This window comes from Kogia breviceps, chromosome 3 (assembly GCF_026419965.1).
Source record: "Kogia breviceps isolate mKogBre1 chromosome 3, mKogBre1 haplotype 1, whole genome shotgun sequence".
Classification (NCBI taxonomy): Eukaryota; Metazoa; Chordata; class Mammalia; order Artiodactyla; family Physeteridae; genus Kogia; species Kogia breviceps.
In genome coordinates, this window is record NC_081312.1 from 151203936 (window position 1) to 151226185 (window position 22250).

The 22250-nt window shown below is 38.7% G+C and overlaps 1 protein-coding gene across 6 annotated transcripts in view; it reads right to left on the reverse strand.

Annotated features, from left to right (window-relative positions):
* Nucleotides 1–22250, reverse strand: part of BLM (BLM RecQ like helicase) — an 86224-nt gene that overhangs the window by 36698 nt on the left and 27276 nt on the right. For 4 of the 6 annotated variants that reach the window (XR_010839839.1, XM_059057256.2, XM_067029941.1 and 1 more), the window contains exons 4-12: nt 21772–21934; nt 18637–18758; nt 14930–15059; nt 13752–14458; nt 11773–11964; nt 10249–10367; nt 9185–9298; nt 6463–6561; nt 6108–6256 (exon numbers count right to left, since the gene is read on the reverse strand). Coding sequence is in view for 5 of the 6 variants with exons in the window: in XM_059057256.2 (XP_058913239.1) it covers nt 6108–6256; nt 6463–6561; nt 9185–9298; nt 10249–10367; nt 11773–11964; nt 13752–14458; nt 14930–15059; nt 18637–18758; nt 21772–21934 (1795 nt within the window). In the remaining variant the exon portion in view is untranslated. Of the gene's footprint in view, nt 1–6107; nt 6257–6462; nt 6562–7350; nt 7374–9184; nt 9299–10248; nt 10368–11772; nt 11965–13751; nt 14459–14929; nt 15060–18636; nt 18759–21771; nt 21935–22250 lie in introns of those variants that run through there. The other 2 variants (XM_067029943.1, XM_067029944.1) reach the window with 2 other exon arrangements.

Below are 22250 nucleotides of genomic sequence, written 5' to 3' on the forward strand. Positions count from 1 at the left end.
AATACTAGGAAAGGTGAACTGAAACTAATAGTATTTTGATTTCCCCAACTCCTTCAAATATACTGGACACAAGATTCACCTGAGTGAAAGAGTAACACAAATACTTAATAGTCATTAGAAAAGTTTTGGTAAAGCATTTTTTTTAGGGTATATTTCCCAGAAAAAGTAAAGTGAATAACTAATGATCTGACTTATTTTGTCAGTCAGATGGTTTTCAATTCGCTTTTCACAAAATTTGCAGGACTCAATTGAGATGTCAGCTGACAGATCATTAAAAATAATTTTTGATGACAGATCATCATATAATTTTGGCATTTATATCAGAAGGAATTCAAATAATTGAGCGTTAATACTGTAAAAAAATGTTTTCCATTCCTATCTACATGTTTATGTGAGCAACATTTCTCAATGCTATAAAATATACCTATAAAAATAAGAAATATGAACAGACTTGATTCATCCATAGATATATGTACTAACTGGGAAAAAGTCCTATCTCATTAAGTTACACATTCCCCTTCAAAATTTATACTTAAGAATTATTTTCAAAAATATTTAAGCCGGCTTCCCTGGTGGCGCAGTGGTTGAGAGTCCGCCTGCCGATGCAGGGGACGTGGGTTCGTGGCCCGGTCTGGGAAGATCCCACGTGCTGTGGAGCGGCTGGGCCCCTGAGCCATGGCCGCTGAGCCTGCGCGTCCGGAGCCTGTGCTCCACAACGGGAGGGGCCACAACAGTGAGAGGCCCGCGTACCGGAAAAAAAAAAAAAAAAAAATTTAAGCTATTCTGATCAGTCAGGTACTACTAATGATTATATATAATTCAATTAGGACAAAAATTTTGGTATAGCAAATTTAAAAATAATTTATATACATATTTTTCTTGCAGGTAAATATGACAGAGTAAGCAACAGGCTTCATGCATAAAAACAGGATAAAATTAGGATAAAATTCTGTAGGGAAACTGAAAGAGAAATATGAGTTTGAAAAGAAAAGGGGAAATTTAAAAACCTGTTAAAGAGTTTAAATTTTTATTATGTCTTCTTTAAGTGGGAGATAGTAGCTACAGAATTGCTATATTATGTTTATAGTCTACTGGATACATTTAAAAGAGCTAAGTAACAATTTTGTTTAAAAATGTTATTTACAACAGACCACTGTTCTCTTTATTTAAACTCATGCTGAGGAATTCCCTGGTGGTCCAGTGGTTAGGACTCCGTGCTTTCACTGCCGAGGGGCTGGGTTCAATCCCTGGTTGGGGAACTTCCTCAAAAAACCAAAACAGGGCTTCCCTGGTGGTGCAGTGTTTGAGAGTCTGCCTGCCGATGCAGAGGACACGGGTTCATGCCCCGGTCCGGGAAGATCCCACATGCCGCGGAGCGGCTGGGCCCGTGAGCCATGGCCACTGGGCCTGTGTGTCCGGAGGCTGTGCTCCGCAACGGGAGGGGCCACAACAGTGAGAGGACCGCGTACCACAAAAAAAACACAAAAAACCCCAAAAAAAGTCATGTTGAAAAATTTTAGGTGTCAGGTTAAAAAATGTACAAGTGGTACAATTTTCCAAAATTCTTTTAAGTCTCATTGATTCAACTCTGCTTTCTCTCTGGATTCTGTCCCCTCCTTCCTCTTCTGGTGTTGCCAATCTCTCTCCTAGTTGGCTACAACTGGGTTTCTAAAGGGCCACTGTACCTCTAATCTCTTGTTCCTCCACTCCATCTTCTGTTCCACTGCCAGGGTTATCATTCAACCATACAGTTCATATCAAGCCATTTCCCAGGTCAAAATGCCTACATGAGAAAGTCCAAACACTTTACCATCAGGATATGCAAGACCCTCCAGATCTGGCCTCAAGCCACCTTTCTAGGGTCATCCGTTTATATTTTTCTTCTTATCCAATGGATTATCCACCATTCCTTGGGCCTGACCTGTAATTTCATGCCAGAAACTTCAGCCCTGAATTCTCACTCTTCACCTGTTAAAATGCCATTCACCTTCCACTTCATACCAACTAGGATGAGTATAATCAAAAAGATACAGTAACAAGTGTTGGTGTGGATATGGAGAAATTGCAACCCTCATATACTACAGAAGGTGAAATGGTGCAGCTGCTTTGGAAAATAATCGGGCAGCTCTTTAAAAGATTAAATGTAGAGTTACCATATGACCCAACAATTCTACTCCTAGGTATATGCCTAAGAGAAATAAAAACATACATCCACATGACAATTTGTATACAAATGCTCACAGAAGCATTATTAATAACAGCCAAAGAATGGAAACAACTCAAATATCCATTACATGATGAATGGATAAATAAAACATAGAATATACATGCAATTTAAAAAAGGGTGAAATACCAACATGTGTTATTACAACATGGATGGACCTTGAAAATGTTATGCTAAGTGAAAGAAGCCAATCACAAAAGGCCATATATGATTCTATTTACATGAAATGTCCAGAATAGGCAAAAAAATATGGACACAGAAAGTAATTAGTGATTGCCTAGGGTTGGGGCAATAGGGAATAGTGGGAATTGACTGCTAATGGGTATGGAGTTTCTTTTAAGTGAGACGAAAATGTTCTAAAATTAGGTAGTGGTGGGGTTGCACAGCCCTGTGAATAAACGAAAAATAAAGCAAAACATCAACCCATAGAACTGCATACTTTAAACAGATGAATTTTAAGGTATGTAATTTATATCTCAGTACAGCCGTTTAAAACTTTAAAAAGACCATTGTTCCTACAAAGTCCACTTCCTTTATAAAACCCTACCTGACCCTTCCTCGTAACAGTTAGTTGTTACTTAGGGTTACAGTCAATCTTGACTTCCAAGTTCCAGCAGTCAATTTACATCTCTAATCACCACTTACTTCATTCTGTATTTGTTACAGTATTTAAAGGGTTCTGAAAGCAGACTGTTTGGGTTTAAGTCCTCACTCCAATACTTGCTAGGTGTATGACTTTGTTTAAGCTGTTTAATTTCTCTGTGTTTCAGTTTCCTCATGCATAAAGTGAGGGAAATAGGATTACTGACCTCATAAGACTTTTGTGTGAGTAAATGAGTCAATACACATAAAATGCCAAGAACAGTGCCTGGCACATTGTACAGGCCAGATATGTAAGTGTTAGCTATTATTGTGGTATTATAGTATTATTGTTGTATTTACTGTCTAAATGTCTATCTCTTTTCTCTTTCTCAGTTTGTATTTTAAGGCCCTAAGGAAAAGGAATAAAGTCAATCCATTTTATTTATTTCCATCCTCATATTTCCCAAAGATGAGGAATATTATCACGACTGGCAGGAGAGAAGCATGGGGCCATGGCTTCAACCCCAGGGACATGTGCCTTCACCAGGGCCATGACATAGCAGCAGTTGGGAAATTTAATCCAAACAAGAGGCCTATGGGCAGAACAGAAGATCAGGAGAAAAATGTAACAAAGTGTTTGTTAAAATCTTTTACTTCCACTCAGGGATTTAAATTCTCCCAAATATAGAAGTACCAAATATATTAAGGAGTCAACAGATCTGCCCAAATTTTCATACTTTACCCACATTTACCAAAGTTCCTCCATATGTTTCATTTATTCATTCTTACTGAGTGCCAAATATGCACAGGGCACCACATGCTAGACTCAGGAAATGTACAATCTATTACTTTTCCAAGCAGACCTCCCCCGCACATTACTAGGAAAAGATATTAAACCTGTATGTGCAATGTTTACTCAAAGAATAATGACAAATTCTACACTTTCAAAAGGTTATTCAAAAGGTGAATTGAATTTATATCACTTCTTTTAACTATGGGCATTTGGCAATTAATATTACTGATCTAAAAGAATAGTAGATTGCATCTGGCATAAACTGATGGAAAAAAGCTAAAAACACTGCCTATTTTTAAAAAAGCTTTGGGCTTCCCTGGTGGCGCAGTGGTTGAGAATCTGCCTGCCAATGCATGGGACACGGGTTCGAGCCCTGGTCTGGGAGGATCCCACATGCCGCGGAGCAACTAGGCCTGTGAGCCGCAACTACTGAGCCTGCGTGTCTGGAGCCTGTGCTCCGCAACAAGACAGGCCGCGACAGTGAGAGGCCTGCGCACCGCGATGAAGAGTGGCCCCCCGCTCGCCACAACTAGAGAAAGCCCTCGCACAGAAACGAAGACCCAACACAGCCAAAAATAAATAAATTTTAAAAGCTTTTATAGATCAATGGAGTACTTGTAGAAGCAAATTTCTAGCACGTGGGTTCTTCAGTAGAACCTGAAGACACCTTAAATATAATGTTGTAATGTAAATCAATTATGGTAGAAAATACCTTTCCCCCCCCAATTTTATACAAACACTCCTCTGCAAGTAAGATTAAATTACAATTTTGCATTCTGGGCCTTCCCTGGTGGCACAGTGGTGAAGAATCTGCCTGCCAATGCAGGGGACACAGGTTCAAGCCCTGGTCCAGGAAGATCACACATGCCACGGAGCAACTAAGCCCATGTGCCACAACTACTGAGCCTGCACTCTAGAGCCTGCAAGCCACAACCACTGAACCCACGTGCCACAGCTACTGAAGCCTGTGCACCTAGAGCCCGTGCTCTGCAACAAGAGAAGCCACCACAATGAGAAGCCCACGCACTACAACAAAGAGTGGCCCCCACCCGCCACAACTAGAGAAAACCTGCGCACAGCAATGAAGGCCCGACACAGCCAAAAAAAAAAAAAAAAAATTTGCATTCCAATTTTTTTGATTACACGAACAAAATTCTGAGGACTCTAAAATCCTTGGGCTTAAGAATGTCAGTTTAATCTGCAAAGGTCTCTGAAGCTATCTTAATCTCAAACCCCCTCATGTCCCCTCATATGGCACTTAAGAGTTCTTCTCATTACCCACTGAGATGCTGTTATTGTTCTTACTGGTTATAATATTTACAGAGCTAGCTTATTCTCTGTTTCCAAATGAACAAAGCTTTAAAAATTCACCCCAATACATTAGTCATTATTCCTTCAGACCTTAAAACACCCATTAATTCCATTCCTCAAAGCATTCCGTTCCTCAAAGCACCCAGTAATAAATTAGAAGGAAAAAATGTTTTAACCTTGGTAGACAGCTGTTAAGTAAATATTCGCTGAGTAAATTAACCCATCAAAGAATGTACCTGTCTCTACAAAGTCACACAGAGGCACAAAATAATTCAGTGCAACCTATATTGGGGACATTTTTTATAGTAGTTTTTGCTACTGAATAATTATGGATTTGGTGGCAATAAGAAGCACTTTGCTGTTCAGATGAAAACAAAGTTAAAAAAGCTGTATACATAGTTTCTGGACTGTTTTCAACATCATGGATATAGCTGGGACATCAGAGGAAAATGACAAAGCAGGTTCATCTGTTCATTTTATCATGTATACTCTAGGATATATGGGAGCCAAAACTGGATAAATAAAAGCTAGTTTATTACTGGGACTATCCTAGGATTTAACAGGTGTGGCACGCACTTTATCCCTATTTCCAAAACAGGTACTGGGATACAGTTTTAATTTCAGTGAGCGAAGAAAAGCCCTAGGGTCTTGGCTCCCAAATTTTGCTGCACATTGGAGTCACTTGGGAATTTAAAAAACATACTGGCTGGGACTTCCCAGTGGTTAAGAATCTGCCTGCCAATGTATGGGACACCGGTTTGAGCCCTGGTCCGGGAAAATCCCACATGCCACGGAGCAAATAAGCCTGTGCACCACAGCTACTGAGCCTGAGCTCTAGAGCCCGTGAGCCACACAACTACTCAGCCCATGTGCCACAACTACTGAAGCCCGCATGCCTAGAGCCTGTGCTCTGCAACGAGAAGCCACTGCAATGAGAAGCCTGTGCACCGCAACAAAGAGTACCCCCGCTTGCCGCAACCAGAGAAAGCCTGTGCACGGCAATGAAGACCCAATGCAGCCAAAAAAAGAAAAAACAAAAAAACCATACTGACTCCCAGCCCCCCAAATTCTGATATAATTGGCATTGGGTACAACCTGGGCATTGGGATTTTTAAGACTCCACAGATGATTCTAATGTGCAGCAATCTGGGAACCACTGCCTCAGGGTTTTAAAATTAATAACTTTCGACAACTTACACCTGAGGTCTAAGAATCTTCAGCTGAGTGAGGATGTCCTTCTGTACCCTGGGATTAGCTGTGGCAGTAAGAGCCATCATTGGAACAGAGGGAAACTTCTGGCGAAGCATATTCATTCTTTTGTAATCTGGACGAAAATCATGTCCCCACTAGTTGGAAAAAAAAAAAAAACTTTTCAGACTATTTGGATCTTCCTTATATAAAGCAAACACTGCTTACTATATTAAGAACCACCTTATTCTTCAGTGAAATAGCAGAATAATTCACTCAATATTTTTTCTCTTGGCTCTGAAAATATATATACTGTTGGTAGTACAATTTGTTGGTATCTCAAGACATAGAGAACACTATTTACCTGACTGACACAATGTGCTTCATCAATAACAAAACGTGCCAAGAGCTTCCTCTCATACAGATTCTCCAGAGTAGAAATCAGTCTGTTACTTGCACAGACCTAGAGCAGAAATGCATTAATCAGACATTTAAAAACATTTAAACATATCACCTTAAGGATTGGGTTGTCTTTAAGTTCCACTATGACTTAAGTTGTATTAAAACCTCCACATAAAATTGGCTCTGATTTTGATCTACGAATAGAATTAGAAGTAATAGGAAATAGCAAATGAGACATTTTAGAATGTTTACCCACATTTAGCAAACAGTTTTGTATTAGGTCAGTGGTTCTAAAAGAATTTTTCTGCTTCAGTGTATTTGTTTACACTGGTTTACATTTGTTTACACCACATTTACACTGGTAGCAGGGTTACAGACATGTGTTATGTATGTGTGTTGTCTGGGGGAAATATATACATATATATGTACATATATACATAAATATATGTACATATATTTATATTTTGTAGCTCTGTCCATAACTGGGCCTGGAAGCAACGACATGCCAGTAGCAATGACCATCTCTGGCACCCACGTCTTGATAGACATGTCAAAAGGTCACAGAAGCCAGTCTGATGGAGCTTTCCCACTGGCCAAACCTAGGACAATTAGAACATCAAAATACATAATAGTAATTGATTATAACCTACTGAATAAATTAAGAATCCATGATTTCATACTGATACAAATAAATATGTGGGTAAAGGGAAAAGCCTGTCCTTACAGCAGAATGCCAACTAAATTAGAAAAAAATCATCATTTGGCACCCACTACAATAATAACTGATGGGGAATCATCAATGGATGATAAAACTATTGGGTCAAAGTCTGATGAGTAATAGGATATTTACATAGTCTTGAGTATTCCACAACAGGATACCTACAATTACAAAAAAAATTACATTTATTTTTGTAATTAATAATCACACAAAAAAACTAATTTTTCAGTGAAAGTCTGGCAGACAACAAAACCAAATGATCAAAGTTAACTAACATCACCAGTAATATTATAGAATGAGTCAACACCAAATGCCTCCTGACAGGATACAGAGAACATATCCCCACTTCTGTGATATTCCCCTCAATAATGACGAATACAAATCTAGTCAGGAGGAAACATAAACTGAGGGACAGTCCTCAAAACAACTGGCCTTCACTCTTCAAAACTGTCAAAATCACGAAAGACAGAATGCAATGCATAATCTAGGATTTTCTTTTGCTAGAAAGGATATTATTGGGACAATTAGTGAAACTGGAATAAGGTTTACAGATAAAGTAATAGTACTGCATCAATGAATATTTTCTAATTTTGATAACTATACTGAGGTTATGCAAGAGAATTCCTTGTTTTTAGAAGATGTACAGTGAAGTATTTAGGGTTAAAAGGATATGTCTGCAACTTACTCTCAAACGTTTGAGGGAAAAAGAGAGAGAGAAAGAATGATAGAGCAATTACAGTAAAATGTTACCATTTGGGGTTTCCTGGTGAAAGTTATACAGGAATTCTTGCACTAAACTGTACACCAGAAATTATGTCAAAATATTTAAAATATACGTATTCTAATGGGCTTTTATGAAATAACAGAAAAGATACACTGGTCTGTGCTCCCAGTTCCTGGGCACAGGGTTCCTGGAACTCTTGTAAATGAGCAGGACTCCCCCGGTTGCGCAGTGGTTAAGAATCTGCCTGCCAATGCAGGGGACATGGGTTCGAGCCCTGGTCTGGGAAGATCCCACGTGCCATGGAGCAACTGAGCCCGTGAGCCACAACTACTGAGCCTGCGCTCTAGAGCCCGTGCTCTGCAACAAGAGAAGTCAGCACACGGCAACAAAGAGTAGCCCCCGCTCTCCACAACTAGAGAAAGCCCACGTGCAGCAACAAAGACCCAGCGCAGCCAAAAAAAAAAAAGAGCATAGGAGCATCTTTTGTCCTCTTGAGGCAACTGTGGGTGGGCTCCTGGGTGGGGGATGATCACCAGAAAGACCAAGCCATGATTAGAAACTTGGAATTTTCAGTCCTACCCATCCACCAGAGAAGGGAGTCGGTCTAGAAGTGGAGTCAATAATTGTTCATGCCTACGTGAGGAAGCCTCCATAAAAATCCCAAAAGTATGGGGTTCAGAGAGGTTCTAGGTTGGCAAACACATCCACGTACTGGAGGATGATGTACCCCAACTCCACAGAGACAGAAGCTACTGTGCTCAGAACCCTCCCAGACCTTGCCCTGTGTATCTTTTCATCTGACTGTTTATCTGTGTCCTTTACCATAGCCTTTAATAAACTGGTAAATATAAGTAAGTGTCTCCCTGAGTTCTGTGAGCTGCTCTTGCAAGTCACTGAATTCAAGCAGGAGGAGGTCACGGGAACCTCTGATTTGTAGCCAAGTCAGACAGAAGTTGCAGGTAGCCTGTGGATTGGCCCCTGAAGCAGAGTGGTAAGAATCTTGTGGGACTGAACCCTTAACCTGTGGGACCTGACACTATCTCTGGATAGTTGACAGAGAACCGCTTGATGTAAGGAAAAACCTCCATATATTTGGTGACTAGAAGTGAAATATTCTATGTGAGTAGTAAAGGAGAGAAATACAGAAGGGAAAGAGTGGGTTTTTCCTTAGTAGGGAGAACTGGGTTGTTTTTCTAAAACAGCTTTAATATAGTATTTTAAAATAATGATATAAATACAAACCTTCTCTGGAGTAACATAAAGAAGTTTTATAATCGGGTCTTTTTTTGATAACTGGAGGTAAATACTTGTAGCTTCTGAGTCAGTCTTATCACCTGTCAGATATGTAGCCGGAATCTAAGCATAAAAGTAGTAAACAATTTAAATTTTACCCATTAATCTGACTCAAGATTACATTTATCTGTAGGTTTCATAAATATTTTACAAGCCACATATCACACCTGTCAAAGGAAAGAGAATCTCAACATAATAAAAAGTAATCAGTACGTATTTTTAAAAAACCCTTGTTAACCATAAGTCAAATATTCTTCCCATTGTTTACTTCCTTTTCTTTTCTTTTTTCCCATTTCTTTACTTCCTTAGCTTTTCATATCTGTAAGTAAGATAAATATGAATTCAGCATCCAGAAGGTTCCAGTTCTAATGTATGACCACTTTTTTTTTTTTAGGTAAATGCATCTTTTGGGTTTTAATGCATAACAACACTGAAAGGACCATAACATCATGAATAGCTGAACAATAGCTACTATCACTGTACTGAGACATCCTTGGGAAGAAAAATCAAACCAGTGGTCCTGTTGAGGGGTGGTGGTTCATAAAGCTGAAAACAGTTCTGTTTCATCACAGTATGTAGGATTTAACAGACTGCATTCATGTACTTTCTTAACCTCAGCCAGGAGGAAAAAGGACATATGTGTGTGGGCATGCACATGTGCATGCATTTTAAGATATTAAGGGAGTGAGAGAGAACTAAGCTGATCTGACAGGAGTAAAAAAAGAAATCCTTCCATATTAGAAAAAAAATTTACATCAGTAAAATACAGGTTAAAAGTTCTTACCAAAATACATTCTTCTAGAGTAAAATCAGACTGAACTCCAGAAGGTTATCTGTACCAGAATTCTCAAAGACTTGTTCTTAAATGTACAACTTAATATAACTGCCGTGCTTTATTCTTATAATCCATGAACTATTTAATGAAAAAGGTTACCCAGAGTACTGAAATATAATTGTTTTTAAATTATGTTTTTATTAGCATTTTTATTATAATTGGTAGTGTTTTAACTTACATCCAAGGAAGTCAGCTTTTGGACTTGATCTACTATAAGTGATCTCAAGGGAGAAATGACAATAGTGACCCCGGGAGAAACACAGGCAGGGAGCTGGTAACACAAGCTTTTACCACCTCCTAAAAAAAATGACAACAAAAAAATCTGTCAGATTCTGTTTTGAGAACATGAAGGCAAAAGTTACAATATAAATTACATATAATATTTAAAGTAATTAACTAATAGGACACCAAGCGATATTCTCCATGGTGCCAAAATATGCCATATTTGAATGAGCCAAAATATGTGGTCAATTTAAATGTGTAAAAATGATCTCTTGGGACATCTCATGTAGGTGTATATCATAGTAAAAGCACGAATCAGGGCAGGGAACTTAAATGCAACAAAATTACTTTAAAAGTCTACTTGAGAAAGACCCTGAAAAATGCCCCCTTGAAACCCTAGAGGATAATGGAAAGCCATGAAAACCACTGGACGAGGGAGGCAAGAATTCTACCATTGAACCAACGCCTCAAACCTCTGGATGAGATCAATGCCAGGGTCCTCACCAGCTTTAGTTTTGGAGTACCAAATTGGAGTCAAATCAGAAGATGAAGACTGAATAAGTTAATGAAGTATGAAATGCTGCTGATTAAACAAACCAACACTGTCTAAAATTTAAAATCAGTTTGAAAAAATTCAGATACCCAGGCAACATTATTTAATGATAATGGCAAAAACTGATTGAAGGTCACAACAAAGGTGAGTAGAAGGCAGAGGGAAGACTACATGTGAATAATGAAACTCCCAACTCCCCATGCTACTGCTGCTTTTTTTTTTTTTAATTGAAGTATAGTTGATTTACAATGTCCCCATGGCTCTTATCCTAATGGCTTATTTAATATTCTTATTTGGATGACTATAAATCATTGAACAGCTGTTATAAACCTTAATAGCATGATGAAAAGTCCTGGATCTCTTCAAAATTGAGGACGAGAAAGAACTACACTCAATGCTTTTCACTTAATCCTCAAGACATTCTGTGAAGTGGGCATGTTGGTATTATCCCCACCGCACACACAAGGAGACTGGGTGAAGTGCCTTGCTCAAGTCCACACTGTTAATAAGTGGCAGAGCTGTGCTTTAAGCCTAGGGCATCGCTCCAAAGCTGATGATTTTTAACCACCATACAACACTAGGTTGTACCAAATAAACTGCCAGAAATGGTCGTGGTCTCTGACAGTAATTTTGTGGTTCATGTTCCAGGCTAATTTTGACTACAAAAAAGAAAAATTCCCAAAGGAAAATCCTAGATCAATTCAACACAATGAGCTTTGAGTTGAAAATCTTAAAGGGCAATAAATGCTACCATTTCAACAACTAGAATAGAGGATTGAGGTAATACACTTTCCTAACTATGGCATGGGAGATTTAGAGGTCCCTAAATGATAGAAATACTGTGTAGGTTCTTTTTATTTTTATTAAAGGGCTTTCATTTAACATCTGCCAATGGATTTCTGCCAATTCATATCTAAAAATACATACCAGTGGGCATTAAGATAAAACAGTCTTCACCAAGTAGTGCAGCATTGATCGCCTCTAGCTGATTAGTTCTAAAATTATGCAGGCCAAATTTTTTATGAAAAATCTTCATCATTTCTTTTGTATGAGGAAAATTAAGACTTTGGAAACGCTCGTGTTTCAGATCTCTGGATGCTAAATTTTGCTCCACCTTGTCTAAGAAAATAATCAATGTTAAGAGAAATCAGGGCATTATTGTAACAAATCAGTTTTAGCATTTTAACCCTTTGCCCTGCCTATATCTATTGGTGTACGTTTCCCTGCAGCATATCCTTCTTTACCTGTTTATCAGGGTTTCCTCACTGCCCAGTGTCAAAGCCACCAGAGACTTCCTTAGGGCCAAATTCAAGTTCTTCCTTGACTTTTCTGCAGCATCTACCACTACTATTTATTCTCTACTTCTTCTCTCTTGACCTTCAAGATTATCATGGGTTTTCTACTTGCTTTAAATTCCCTTTCCTGGCTCCATTTCCTCCACTTGCCCCTTAAATTTGGGAATCTTTCGGACACTTGGGACTGGGCTCTTTAGATTGTTTTTTTTGTGTGTGGAATTGTCCTAGTCCTATGACCTTAAACTTCACAGATGTGCACACAACGCCTAGATCTCTTTCTTAAGACTTGACGGATGCCCTCCTAAGTTCCAGTCCTGCATGCACCTCCAACTGTCTGCCAGACATTTCTACCTGAATGACTTCCCAACACTTCATGCTCAACAAGCCTTAAAACAGCCCTCCTCAGCTTTGCTTCAAATCTGCCCGACTCCTGACTTCCCTGTTTCTGTTAACAGTGTCACGGTTTTCCCAGTCACTGGGTCTGAAACCGCAGAATCACCCCAACTTCCTCTGGTTCTTCTTCCATGGCGTCTCTTGTGCCCACCCCCGTGCTGCCTCCTCGCTGTTACAACTCTGGCTCCGCACAGAGAACAAGAGGTGCTCATGCCAGCGCTGGCGGTTACATCAATCCCAGCACTCAACCACCACAAAGATAATTGCGAACACCAAGTATGACACGCCCAAACATGACACAAAAATAAATCCATTAATGATTATTTTAAAGGTCAACAAAGGAACTGTAAGAATAACCTCCGTGGCATTAAGTCGTCAATGGCAAAAATAGGGAGGACTGTACTTTACGAAACCTTACAAGTATAAACTTGTTTCAGTTTAAAAAAAAACACTTTTTGATAACTTCATAGGGTCGATGTAAGGTTTTAAAATTAATTTTGGGTTTTCTCTGCAGCCTTTACAATGGCTAATTTCACTCTTCCAAAAACTTCTCTCAGTAAACTGTGAGCTCCAAGAGGGCAGGAACTCTTCATTACTCATCTATTACCAGGACCTGTGCACAGAACATGGCACACAGTGGGCACTCCATAAATATTTGCTGAATGAATTAAAATGATTCTAGACCAAAAGAAATAACTTGACGGATTTAAGAAATTTCTGACTTCTTATCTTTCTTAGGCTGCCCTAAATTTTAATATTTGAAGACATAAAACATGTTTCTCTACTTTATAAACTTTATAAATCAGTTCTCATCAATCCAGAATTCTAAAAATACACATAAGTACATTTTAAACATAAATTCAGCTTTGCTTTTTATCCATCCCGCATAATCATTAAAAATTTGGCCCTCATGAGCTTTATTGTTTTAGGGACTAAAAAAATGTTAATTTAAAGGCAAAGCACATTTGTAATGACTTTAGAGCTTTACTACAATAGGTTATAATTACACATTTTATAAAACTACAGCTGCTACAGAGACAAAAGAGCAACTTGCTTTTGAAATTGTGATTTGTAATTCATATTATCAGCAGAAATTTGCATAGAAACAATGTCATTTTCAGGCCATGATGATTTGCTATGGTTTTTCTTATACGATTCCTATTTTGGACAGTTTTGTTTTCATATAAAATATAAGCATTCAATTTATTTTAAACTTACCAGTGTAATTCTGAATTGATTCTGAGAAGTTTTTATTCTGAGCAGTAGATGCCAGAAGACAGTCTGTCTTGGCTGAAGAAGAAATTCTTTCTGATACTGATTTAACTGGCCGACCTTCCTTAATAGGTTGATGGGCAGCTGTGGAAGACTTGCTGGCTGCTAAATTATGCATCACATTTTCCCAGTCATCATCATCATCATCAAAGTCATCTATGTCAAAATTGTCAATATCATAGGAAGCCTGGATTTCTTTTTCCAAGTCATTCATAGAGGTAGTATGTTTATTCTGATCTTTCACAGCAGTGCTTGTGAGAACATTTCCTGGGAAATAAGAGCTTTCATTTCTTTTTTCTACCCTTGGTGTTTCAGCCCAGTTGCTACTTACAAAGGACTCCTGTAAATGGGAATTGAATAACGGTCTTTCAAAGAGATTCTTGGTGGTAGCTGAGAATCCTGTCTTTCCTGGGGTAGGAGTCAGTAAACACTCCCCAGTAGAAATGGAATTTGAGGGAAGGTTTGGAAACGTGAACTCCTTAACAGAATTCCCTGTAGGGCAGAAATCATCACCCTTTGGAAATGCACAAGGTGGGGAAACAGATGCCATATCCTCCACAGAGCTACCAAATGAATCAGGCCTGCATCTCCACAATGAGCCAAGAACACTGGCATCATTCGTATTAAAATCTGCTTCAGCTAGGAGTTTCCTTCTGAAGAGAGAGCACAGAACATCAAATTAATTATAAGTAGTCAGCTATGGTAGGCACACAAGTTTATCTTTAGTTTTCATGCCAAATTGGGGCAAAATATATCATCTTTTTTCCAACCTTAAAAATTCGAATACAAATGCTAAAGGAACAGTTTGAAAAAGTAATAAATTTAAGACACAGTGTATAGCACAAGGAACTCTACTCAATACTCTGTAATAACCAATATGGGAAAAGAATCTGAAAAAGAATAGATACATGTACATGTATAGCTGAATCACTTTTTTTATACCTGAAACTAACACAACATTGTAAATCAACTACATTTCAATTTTTAAAAAAAAGACAAAGTGATAATTATCCTATTCAATTTCCTGGCCAGAATGCCTGGAAATCTTGCCCTATACATTTGTGACTTACAGTGGTGGTGGAAACACAATCAGATAAATTCCAGAAGGAGAAAAATCAAGATACCTTATGTCCCGCTGCTGGAGCAGTATGTTCCCACAATCCAAAGTTTTCAGCTTGTCATCAGGAATAGTGTCAACTATTTTACAGATACGGTCCATCACATGAATAAGTTGTTGTAAACTTATCTGTCTAGCTATAAAGTATTTATGTTGTTAATATTTTTTTGTCAACAACAAAAAAGATTTAAAAATTTGAAAGCTATGCATGTAAAACTTGCAGTAGTTTACAAACGAGATTAGAAACAACCATATATTCTCCCATTATCTGCCTATGAAATAATTTGAAGTCATACTGTCTCTATTCTAGATCATAAGAGCTCATAACTGTGTTATCCTTTCATTTCATGTTAATTCTTATTATTTCTCTTAGGGTAACCAAAGTTGTTATAAGATACAAAAGTTTATGATTTTTTTACTAACTTCAGGTGTAAATCTCACCATGCCCATACAAAGTACATCATGAAGTATGGACAGGTAAGAACCTCAGCTGTTGCTCTGGTTTGCCTGCCAACCAGTGTTTCCTAACAGTACAGCACTTGGACTTTCTTTTTGGAGACTACTCCCATCCCCACTCCTACGTCCTTGGTAGGCATCTGATGTAAGGCAGCTCAATGACAATTAGATCTAAGAGTTTTTCGACTGACTGGAAAAGAGGACCTCTCTCTTTAACGAGTTGGACAGGCTGCTGGTGGCCATCTCTGCCACCACAGAGAAAAACACAAGCTTGAAAATAAGACCAACAAAAGGAAAAGCAGAAAACAGAGATGGAAGGAAATGGGAGATTGAGATGGAGAGATGAGATGAAAGAGAAGAGAGAGAAGGCAGGTGTGAAAGAGAGAAATTCCTGATAACAATGTCTGGACATCTGAATCTGGCCAGCCCACTTCACACTTTCAAATTTCAGCTATGTAATTAAGAAATAATGTCAAAGGAGGGGTGGCTTTATATGACAGAAAGAAAAAAAAAATGGGTTAAGGTAGCAATGGGAAGGAAGATGCCTACCTACCTCTGGGTCTAAGGTGTGCAGGAGAAATAAACAGTTTAGGTTGGCTGCAAAGGCAACAGTATTCTCAGAAGACAATCAGAGAAGAGAATGAGGCTACTGGGAAATTGCTGACCGAGGGCAGCTGGTTGAAGGGTCTAAGGGGCAGGAAGGAGAGGAAGAGAGGACAGACCGGGGTGGTGGTGGAGACATAACACAGACGATGGGATGCATGTGTCTGTGTGAAAATGACCTGGGGGTGTGGACTTTTACTAGTTTTGGCTGACGTAAATAGGGTCATGAAGCATGAAATGGTAAAAGTGGACTTGCTGGGTTCCTGTTTCACATCTGTTTTCTCTGCAAGGAGAAAGGGCATTGGATTGGAGAGAGGAACATAAACAACAGTCCAAAGGAAATGAAAACCAAGACAGGCTCAGAGAGATACAGCTATTGGAAAGGAGCTCAAGTCTCTTCGTCTAGACAGATTACACCTCAGAGTACAAAGGAAACCTGCAAAGAAAATGTCACTGATGCATGCGGCATCTAGTGAATAGGAGAGGTGACGGAAGAGTGAAGACAGGCAAACACTGTTCTAATTTTCAAAAAAATTCTAAAGGGATGCCAAAAGCTTCAGGCTGGTGATCTTAAAGTTAATTCAAGGCAAAATTCCAGAACATGTTATCAAATGGCTGCTTTGTGAGCTCTAAGAAAAAGAGGAAACAATTATAGAGTTAGCAAGAGTTCATAAAAATAAACCAGCCATCTCAACATATTGCCTTCTTTGAAAGGATTACTAGACTAGCAGATGATAGCTACCATTTATTGAAGGCCTACAGTGTGCTGGGCACTTTACCTTGAATCCTGACAACTACTGGGCAAGGCAGACACTATTTTCCTCATTTAACAGAAGAAGAAACTGAGGTCTAAAGAAGCTTAATTAATTAGGCATAGTCACCCAGCCAGGAGTGGGAAGAGGCAGGCTTGTATACTAGGTCTGCATCACTCTAGAGCCAATGTCCCACCTGTTCCCTCTTGCTGCCTCAGACCTTGAACTTCTAGAGTCATATGACTGAGTCTTTTGCATCCCCGTGGACAAGGGAGAGAAACAGTCTGAAGGCAGACGCATAACAAGATGAACAAGAAGTGGTGATGAAGGGACTGATGTCAGCTGAGAGGGAGGCCGCTAATGACATGCTGTGGGACTCTGTCCTTGCTCTCGTCCTCACTAACCATTTTACCAGTGAAACTTAATGAGGTAGAAACAGTATACTGCAGTGGCTGTCAATGTAAACTCAAGAGCCTCAAGACTGCTGGGTTCAAATCCTAGCTCTGCTGCTGTCTAACTCTATGACCATGAGTGATTATTTAACTCTCCTGTACCTGGGTTTCCTTATTTGTAAAACAGGATAACAGAAACCACCTTAAAGGATCATTGTGAGGATTAAATTAGTTAATATTAAGGCACTTAGAAGACTGCCTACAACATCAGGCTTTTCAGGAACATCTCTAACAATAAACTCAGAGACCAAAATAAACAAAAAGAAATTCAGAGGAAACAGGAACAACACACAGAGATCACTACACATGTGCATGTGCATGCACACACACACCATAAGTACAGCACCCATCAAACAAGAATAGAAAACATTACAGAAATACTCAGAGAATACAACACAGCTCTTGGAAATTAATTTGATGAAAATGAAAAATTCCATTGAAGAGTTAATTTAAAAATTGAGGAAATCGGGCTTCCCTGGTGGCGCAGTGGTTGAGAATCCGCCTGCCGATGCAGGAGACACGGGTTCGTGCCCTGGTCCGGGAAGATCCCACATGCCGCGGAGCAACTAAGCCCGTGAGCCATGGCCGCTGGGCCTGCGCGTCCGGAGCCTGTGCTCCGCAACGGGAGAGGCCACAGCAGTGAGAGGCCCGCATACAGCAAAAAAAAAAAAAAAAAAAAAAATTGAGGAAATCTCCCAGAAAGCAAAAAGGCAAGAGATGAAAAATAGAAAAGTTAATTAATGGAGGTCTAATAGCCCAATAATTAAAGCTTCAGGAAGAGTGAAAGAGAAAAGAAAAAACAAAAAAAGAAAATAAAAAGGAATGATACCAGAAAAAATTTCAGAATAGAAGGACACAAATCTCTAGCCTAAAAAAGCCTCTGGGAAGTAGAAATCAGGAGTGGGAAAGGAGACAGCTGTTTTTCAAAGCCTTGTAGTGCTACTGGATTATTTATACTAGATATTTAATAGAAAATTTAAAAATAATTAGAGACAAATCAAACAAACAAAAAGTATTAAACTTCAAGCGGACACCAAGAATCAAACCCAGAGAACCGGGAGGATGAAAGGTCTAGAAACCAGGAGCTATAAAGAAGAGGTAAAAGATCTAACTTTATTTAGCTCTAGGCGCTTCAGACTTATCTCACAAAGATTAAAGTTATAGGAAGGCAAAATTTTGGTTCAGTAGGAGAAATAATTCATTGCCTATTTTGAAAACATTACTTGTTAGAAAGTCACCTTGTGAGAAAACAAGTTTCTCAGTTTCTGAGCTGTTTGAGCAACAATGGTTAACCCGTGGTGGTTGGTTATTACGGATGATTCACTGTTACAGGAAAAGGAACTACGAGCTCGCCATCGAGTACTATGCCATCACAGGTTAAGAATACAATCTTACTTTGTTTTCAAAAGTAAGCAGTTACAATACATGTTATGTCCCAAACACTTTTGTACCATCATAGCTTGTGCTGGTTTCTTGATTAGGCTCCTGTGTAGTCATTTTCTCCGATTTTGACAAGTCTTTTGATGTGCTAAGACCATCCTTGCTGTCAGAGGTGTCAAGATCCTTCAACACACTACAAATTAAAAAATATTAAACCGATCACAGTATAGACTAGACCAAATGCATACTTTTTCCTCTAATATTTTCCACAACTGGTCAGATGCTATGTAACAGAAAAGAGAAACATGTCTTTCTATCTCCTCTATTCTAAAACCTCTTTAGCTGGCCCTCAAAGTTTTCCATCTTTTGGCTCCAATATTTTTTAAAATTAATTAATTTATTAATAATTTATTTCTGGCTGCACTGGGTCTTCATTGCTGTGCACGGGCCCTCTCTAGTTGTGGCTAGCAGGGGCTCCTCTTCGTTGAGGTGCGCGGGCTTCTCATTGTGGTGGCTTCTTTTGTTGCAGAGCACCGGCTCTAGGCACGTGGGTTTCAGTAGTTGTGGTACGTGGACTCAATAACTGTAGCTCACGGGCTCTAGAGCACAGGCTCAGTAGTTGTGGTGCACGGGCTTAGTTGCTCTGTGGCAGGTGGGATCTTCCCGGATCAGGGATCAAACCCGTGTGCCCTGCATTGGCAGGCGGATTCTTAACCACTGTGCCACCAGGGAAGACCCTGGCCCCAATATTAATGCATATAAACATGGTCAGTCTGATTGGATATAAAAAATAGTTTAAAAGTAACAAAATAAATTAGTACTAAAGGAGTATTAAAGAGAGGGTACTATGGCAATCCAAAGAAAGATAACACTTTCTGGAACTTGAGAAGGCTTTGCCAAGAAGGTAGGATTTGAGGAAACCTTGAATTATGGGTATGGGAAAGTGACAGCTTACAAAGGAAAGATAAAAAAGACAATTCTATTTACTCGATATTCAGGAATCAACTGTACTTTTCTAAAGCAGGATTTTGGAATGCAATCTTCTAAGTACATCAAAGAATGATGAATAACTATGTTGTAAGTCTCATTAGGCTATTGAGCTTAGGGTTACTGTAAGAGCATAGCTGGAGATAAAGCTGTAAAGGTAATTTGGGGTCTGAAGATAGAGGATTTTGAGGCCCAGCTAAAGAGGTTTAGGAATACAGGAGTTACAAAGACATGTTCTCTTTTCTGTCATATGTTATCTAACCATTACACCTCTGAAATTAATTCAGAAGTCACAACCAGCACTTTAAAATGAAATAAAATATAACATGGGCTTCCCTGGTGGCGCAGTGGTTGAGAATCCGCCTGCCGATGCAGGGGACACGGGTTCGTGCCCCGGTCCGGGAAGATCCCACATGCCGCGGAGCGGCTGGGCCCGTGAGCCATGGCCGCTGAGCCTGCGCGTCCAGAGCCTGTGCTCCGCAACGGGAGAGGCCACAACAGTGAGGCCCGCATACCACCAAAAAAAAAAAAACAGAAAATTGGTGTGCACTGCACATACAGTATCATTTGTGAAAATTCTATTTTAGTTTTATAATGTATACAAATATGTATACTAGGTTGCAATGGAAAAATATAGAGAAAATTTACCTTGGAAACAACCATTTTCCAACCGCTGAAGATCTAGGTAAAATAAATTATGGTATGACAACTCATTAAATTATGTAGCCATTAAAAGGAATAAAAATAATGACTGTGTAGCAATATGGAAAATGTTTTTAAAATAATGTTAAAAGAAAAGCAGATTGAAAAATTATAGCTACATGTTGATTATGGCAATGTAAAAATCATATACACGTGTAGAGAAGAAACAAAACAATGTGGCTAGGGAACGGGGGAGGGACAAATTAGGAGTACAGACACAAAATAGATAAGGAATAAGGATTTACTGTATAGCACAGAGCATTATACTCAATGTCTTGTAACAACGTATAATGGAATATAATTGAAAAAAAACAAAACAAAACTGAATCACTATGCTGTATAGCTGAAACTAACACAATATTGTAAATCAACTATACTTCAATTAAAAAAAAAAAAAAACTTAATGTGGATACAGAAAATGTTTGGTTTGTTGGACTGTAAGACTACCAGTAAGTATCCTGTTAATGTGGTTACAATGTTATCTGTGCAATACACACTTTTTTAATAAACAAAGAAAAAAGCCAGGCAGTCAACAGGGAATGGTATGGCCCAGGAAATAACCCTACACTGGATCTTAGTCCATTTGCCTTTAATTATCACCCCAGACAATCCCCTGCTCCTCCTTAGGCCTCAACTGCTTCTCCTGTTAAAAGAGAATGCTGATGAATGCTATATGAACTCTTGTTCAGTTTTTTTTCTACAATTCTGTCTCAATTTCTATTGGGAGGTGAAAGAGGGGAGCTCCTACAGTTTTTGTTTTGTTGTCTAACAGCAATCATGCTTCAACCTTTCCCACCTCTTTAAATATCTCAACCCACCTGTTAAAACAAAAACCTAGAGAAAACTAGGTTATGCAGGCAAACACCTCCTTCCTGCCTTCAGGTGATAAACTAGAGGGATTTGTTTCTCATCAAAATATGGTTAACAGCAGAGTATATACCAGACCACTCAATTGAACTGTGATTTAGACTGGGGTGAGGATGGAGGTAACAAAGACTATTAGTTATTTTCAGCTATTAATGAACTATGTGGACTCTATTTTTCCCATAATACTACCACTTAACCACAATCATGTCACTAATTTACCAAAATTTAGTGAATGACAAATACAATGGTCAATTCTATTTGGATTTTTTTAAAAATAAAAAAAAAAACAACAAGAAGACGAAGAACACATTACTTACTAAGTCCCTTCACAAATAAGGTGTTAGTTTTGGGTCATTTCAGGTACATGAGATTGGAAATACAGTATCTTTAGGACTATATTCCACATGCCAAGATCAATTACATAAAACTGTTTAGAGGTCCCATGTAATGAATCACAATGGAACTTTATAGCTTTAGAATACCAACAATTAAATAAAATGTAAATAAAAAGGGACTTTTTGATGCTTTCATTTGGATACAAAATAAATTGTGCAGAAGCATGAAATTAATCAATTTTGAGATGATACTTCATAACTAAATTATTTCAGCTACCCCAGAATCAATGTTTATTAATTAATAAACTATTTTACCTAGAGCATTTTAAAGAGGATGAAGAGGTTGAAGTCATTCCTTCTTCTGGAGAAGGTGGAACAAAATCTATGTCATAATTATCTTCATCAAGCTCAACACATGAAGATTTCTCAACTGAATGTAATTCCATTTCTTCCAGGTTTTTCTTCTTTTCACAATTATCTAAAGTACAAAAAAACAGCTGATAAACATAGGTTATTTTAATATTAATGAGACAGAAAGAACAGGGTGTAAGCACTTGTGAGTGAGTGCTCTGAGCAAGTCATAAGCACTAACACCACTCTGTGCGATATGAGTTCTCTCCTTTCACACGTTAGTGTTGCCTTGTTTCTTCATAAATGATGATTGAGTCAACTGGAATAAGTCCAATGAGTGCTGGACTGAGGCCGATAATTTGCTTAAGGATTTTCATGACTGTCTCCAGTTAAATTATGAAACCCATCCTTATTATCAGTACTTTCGTTTCTCTGTTTTTCAT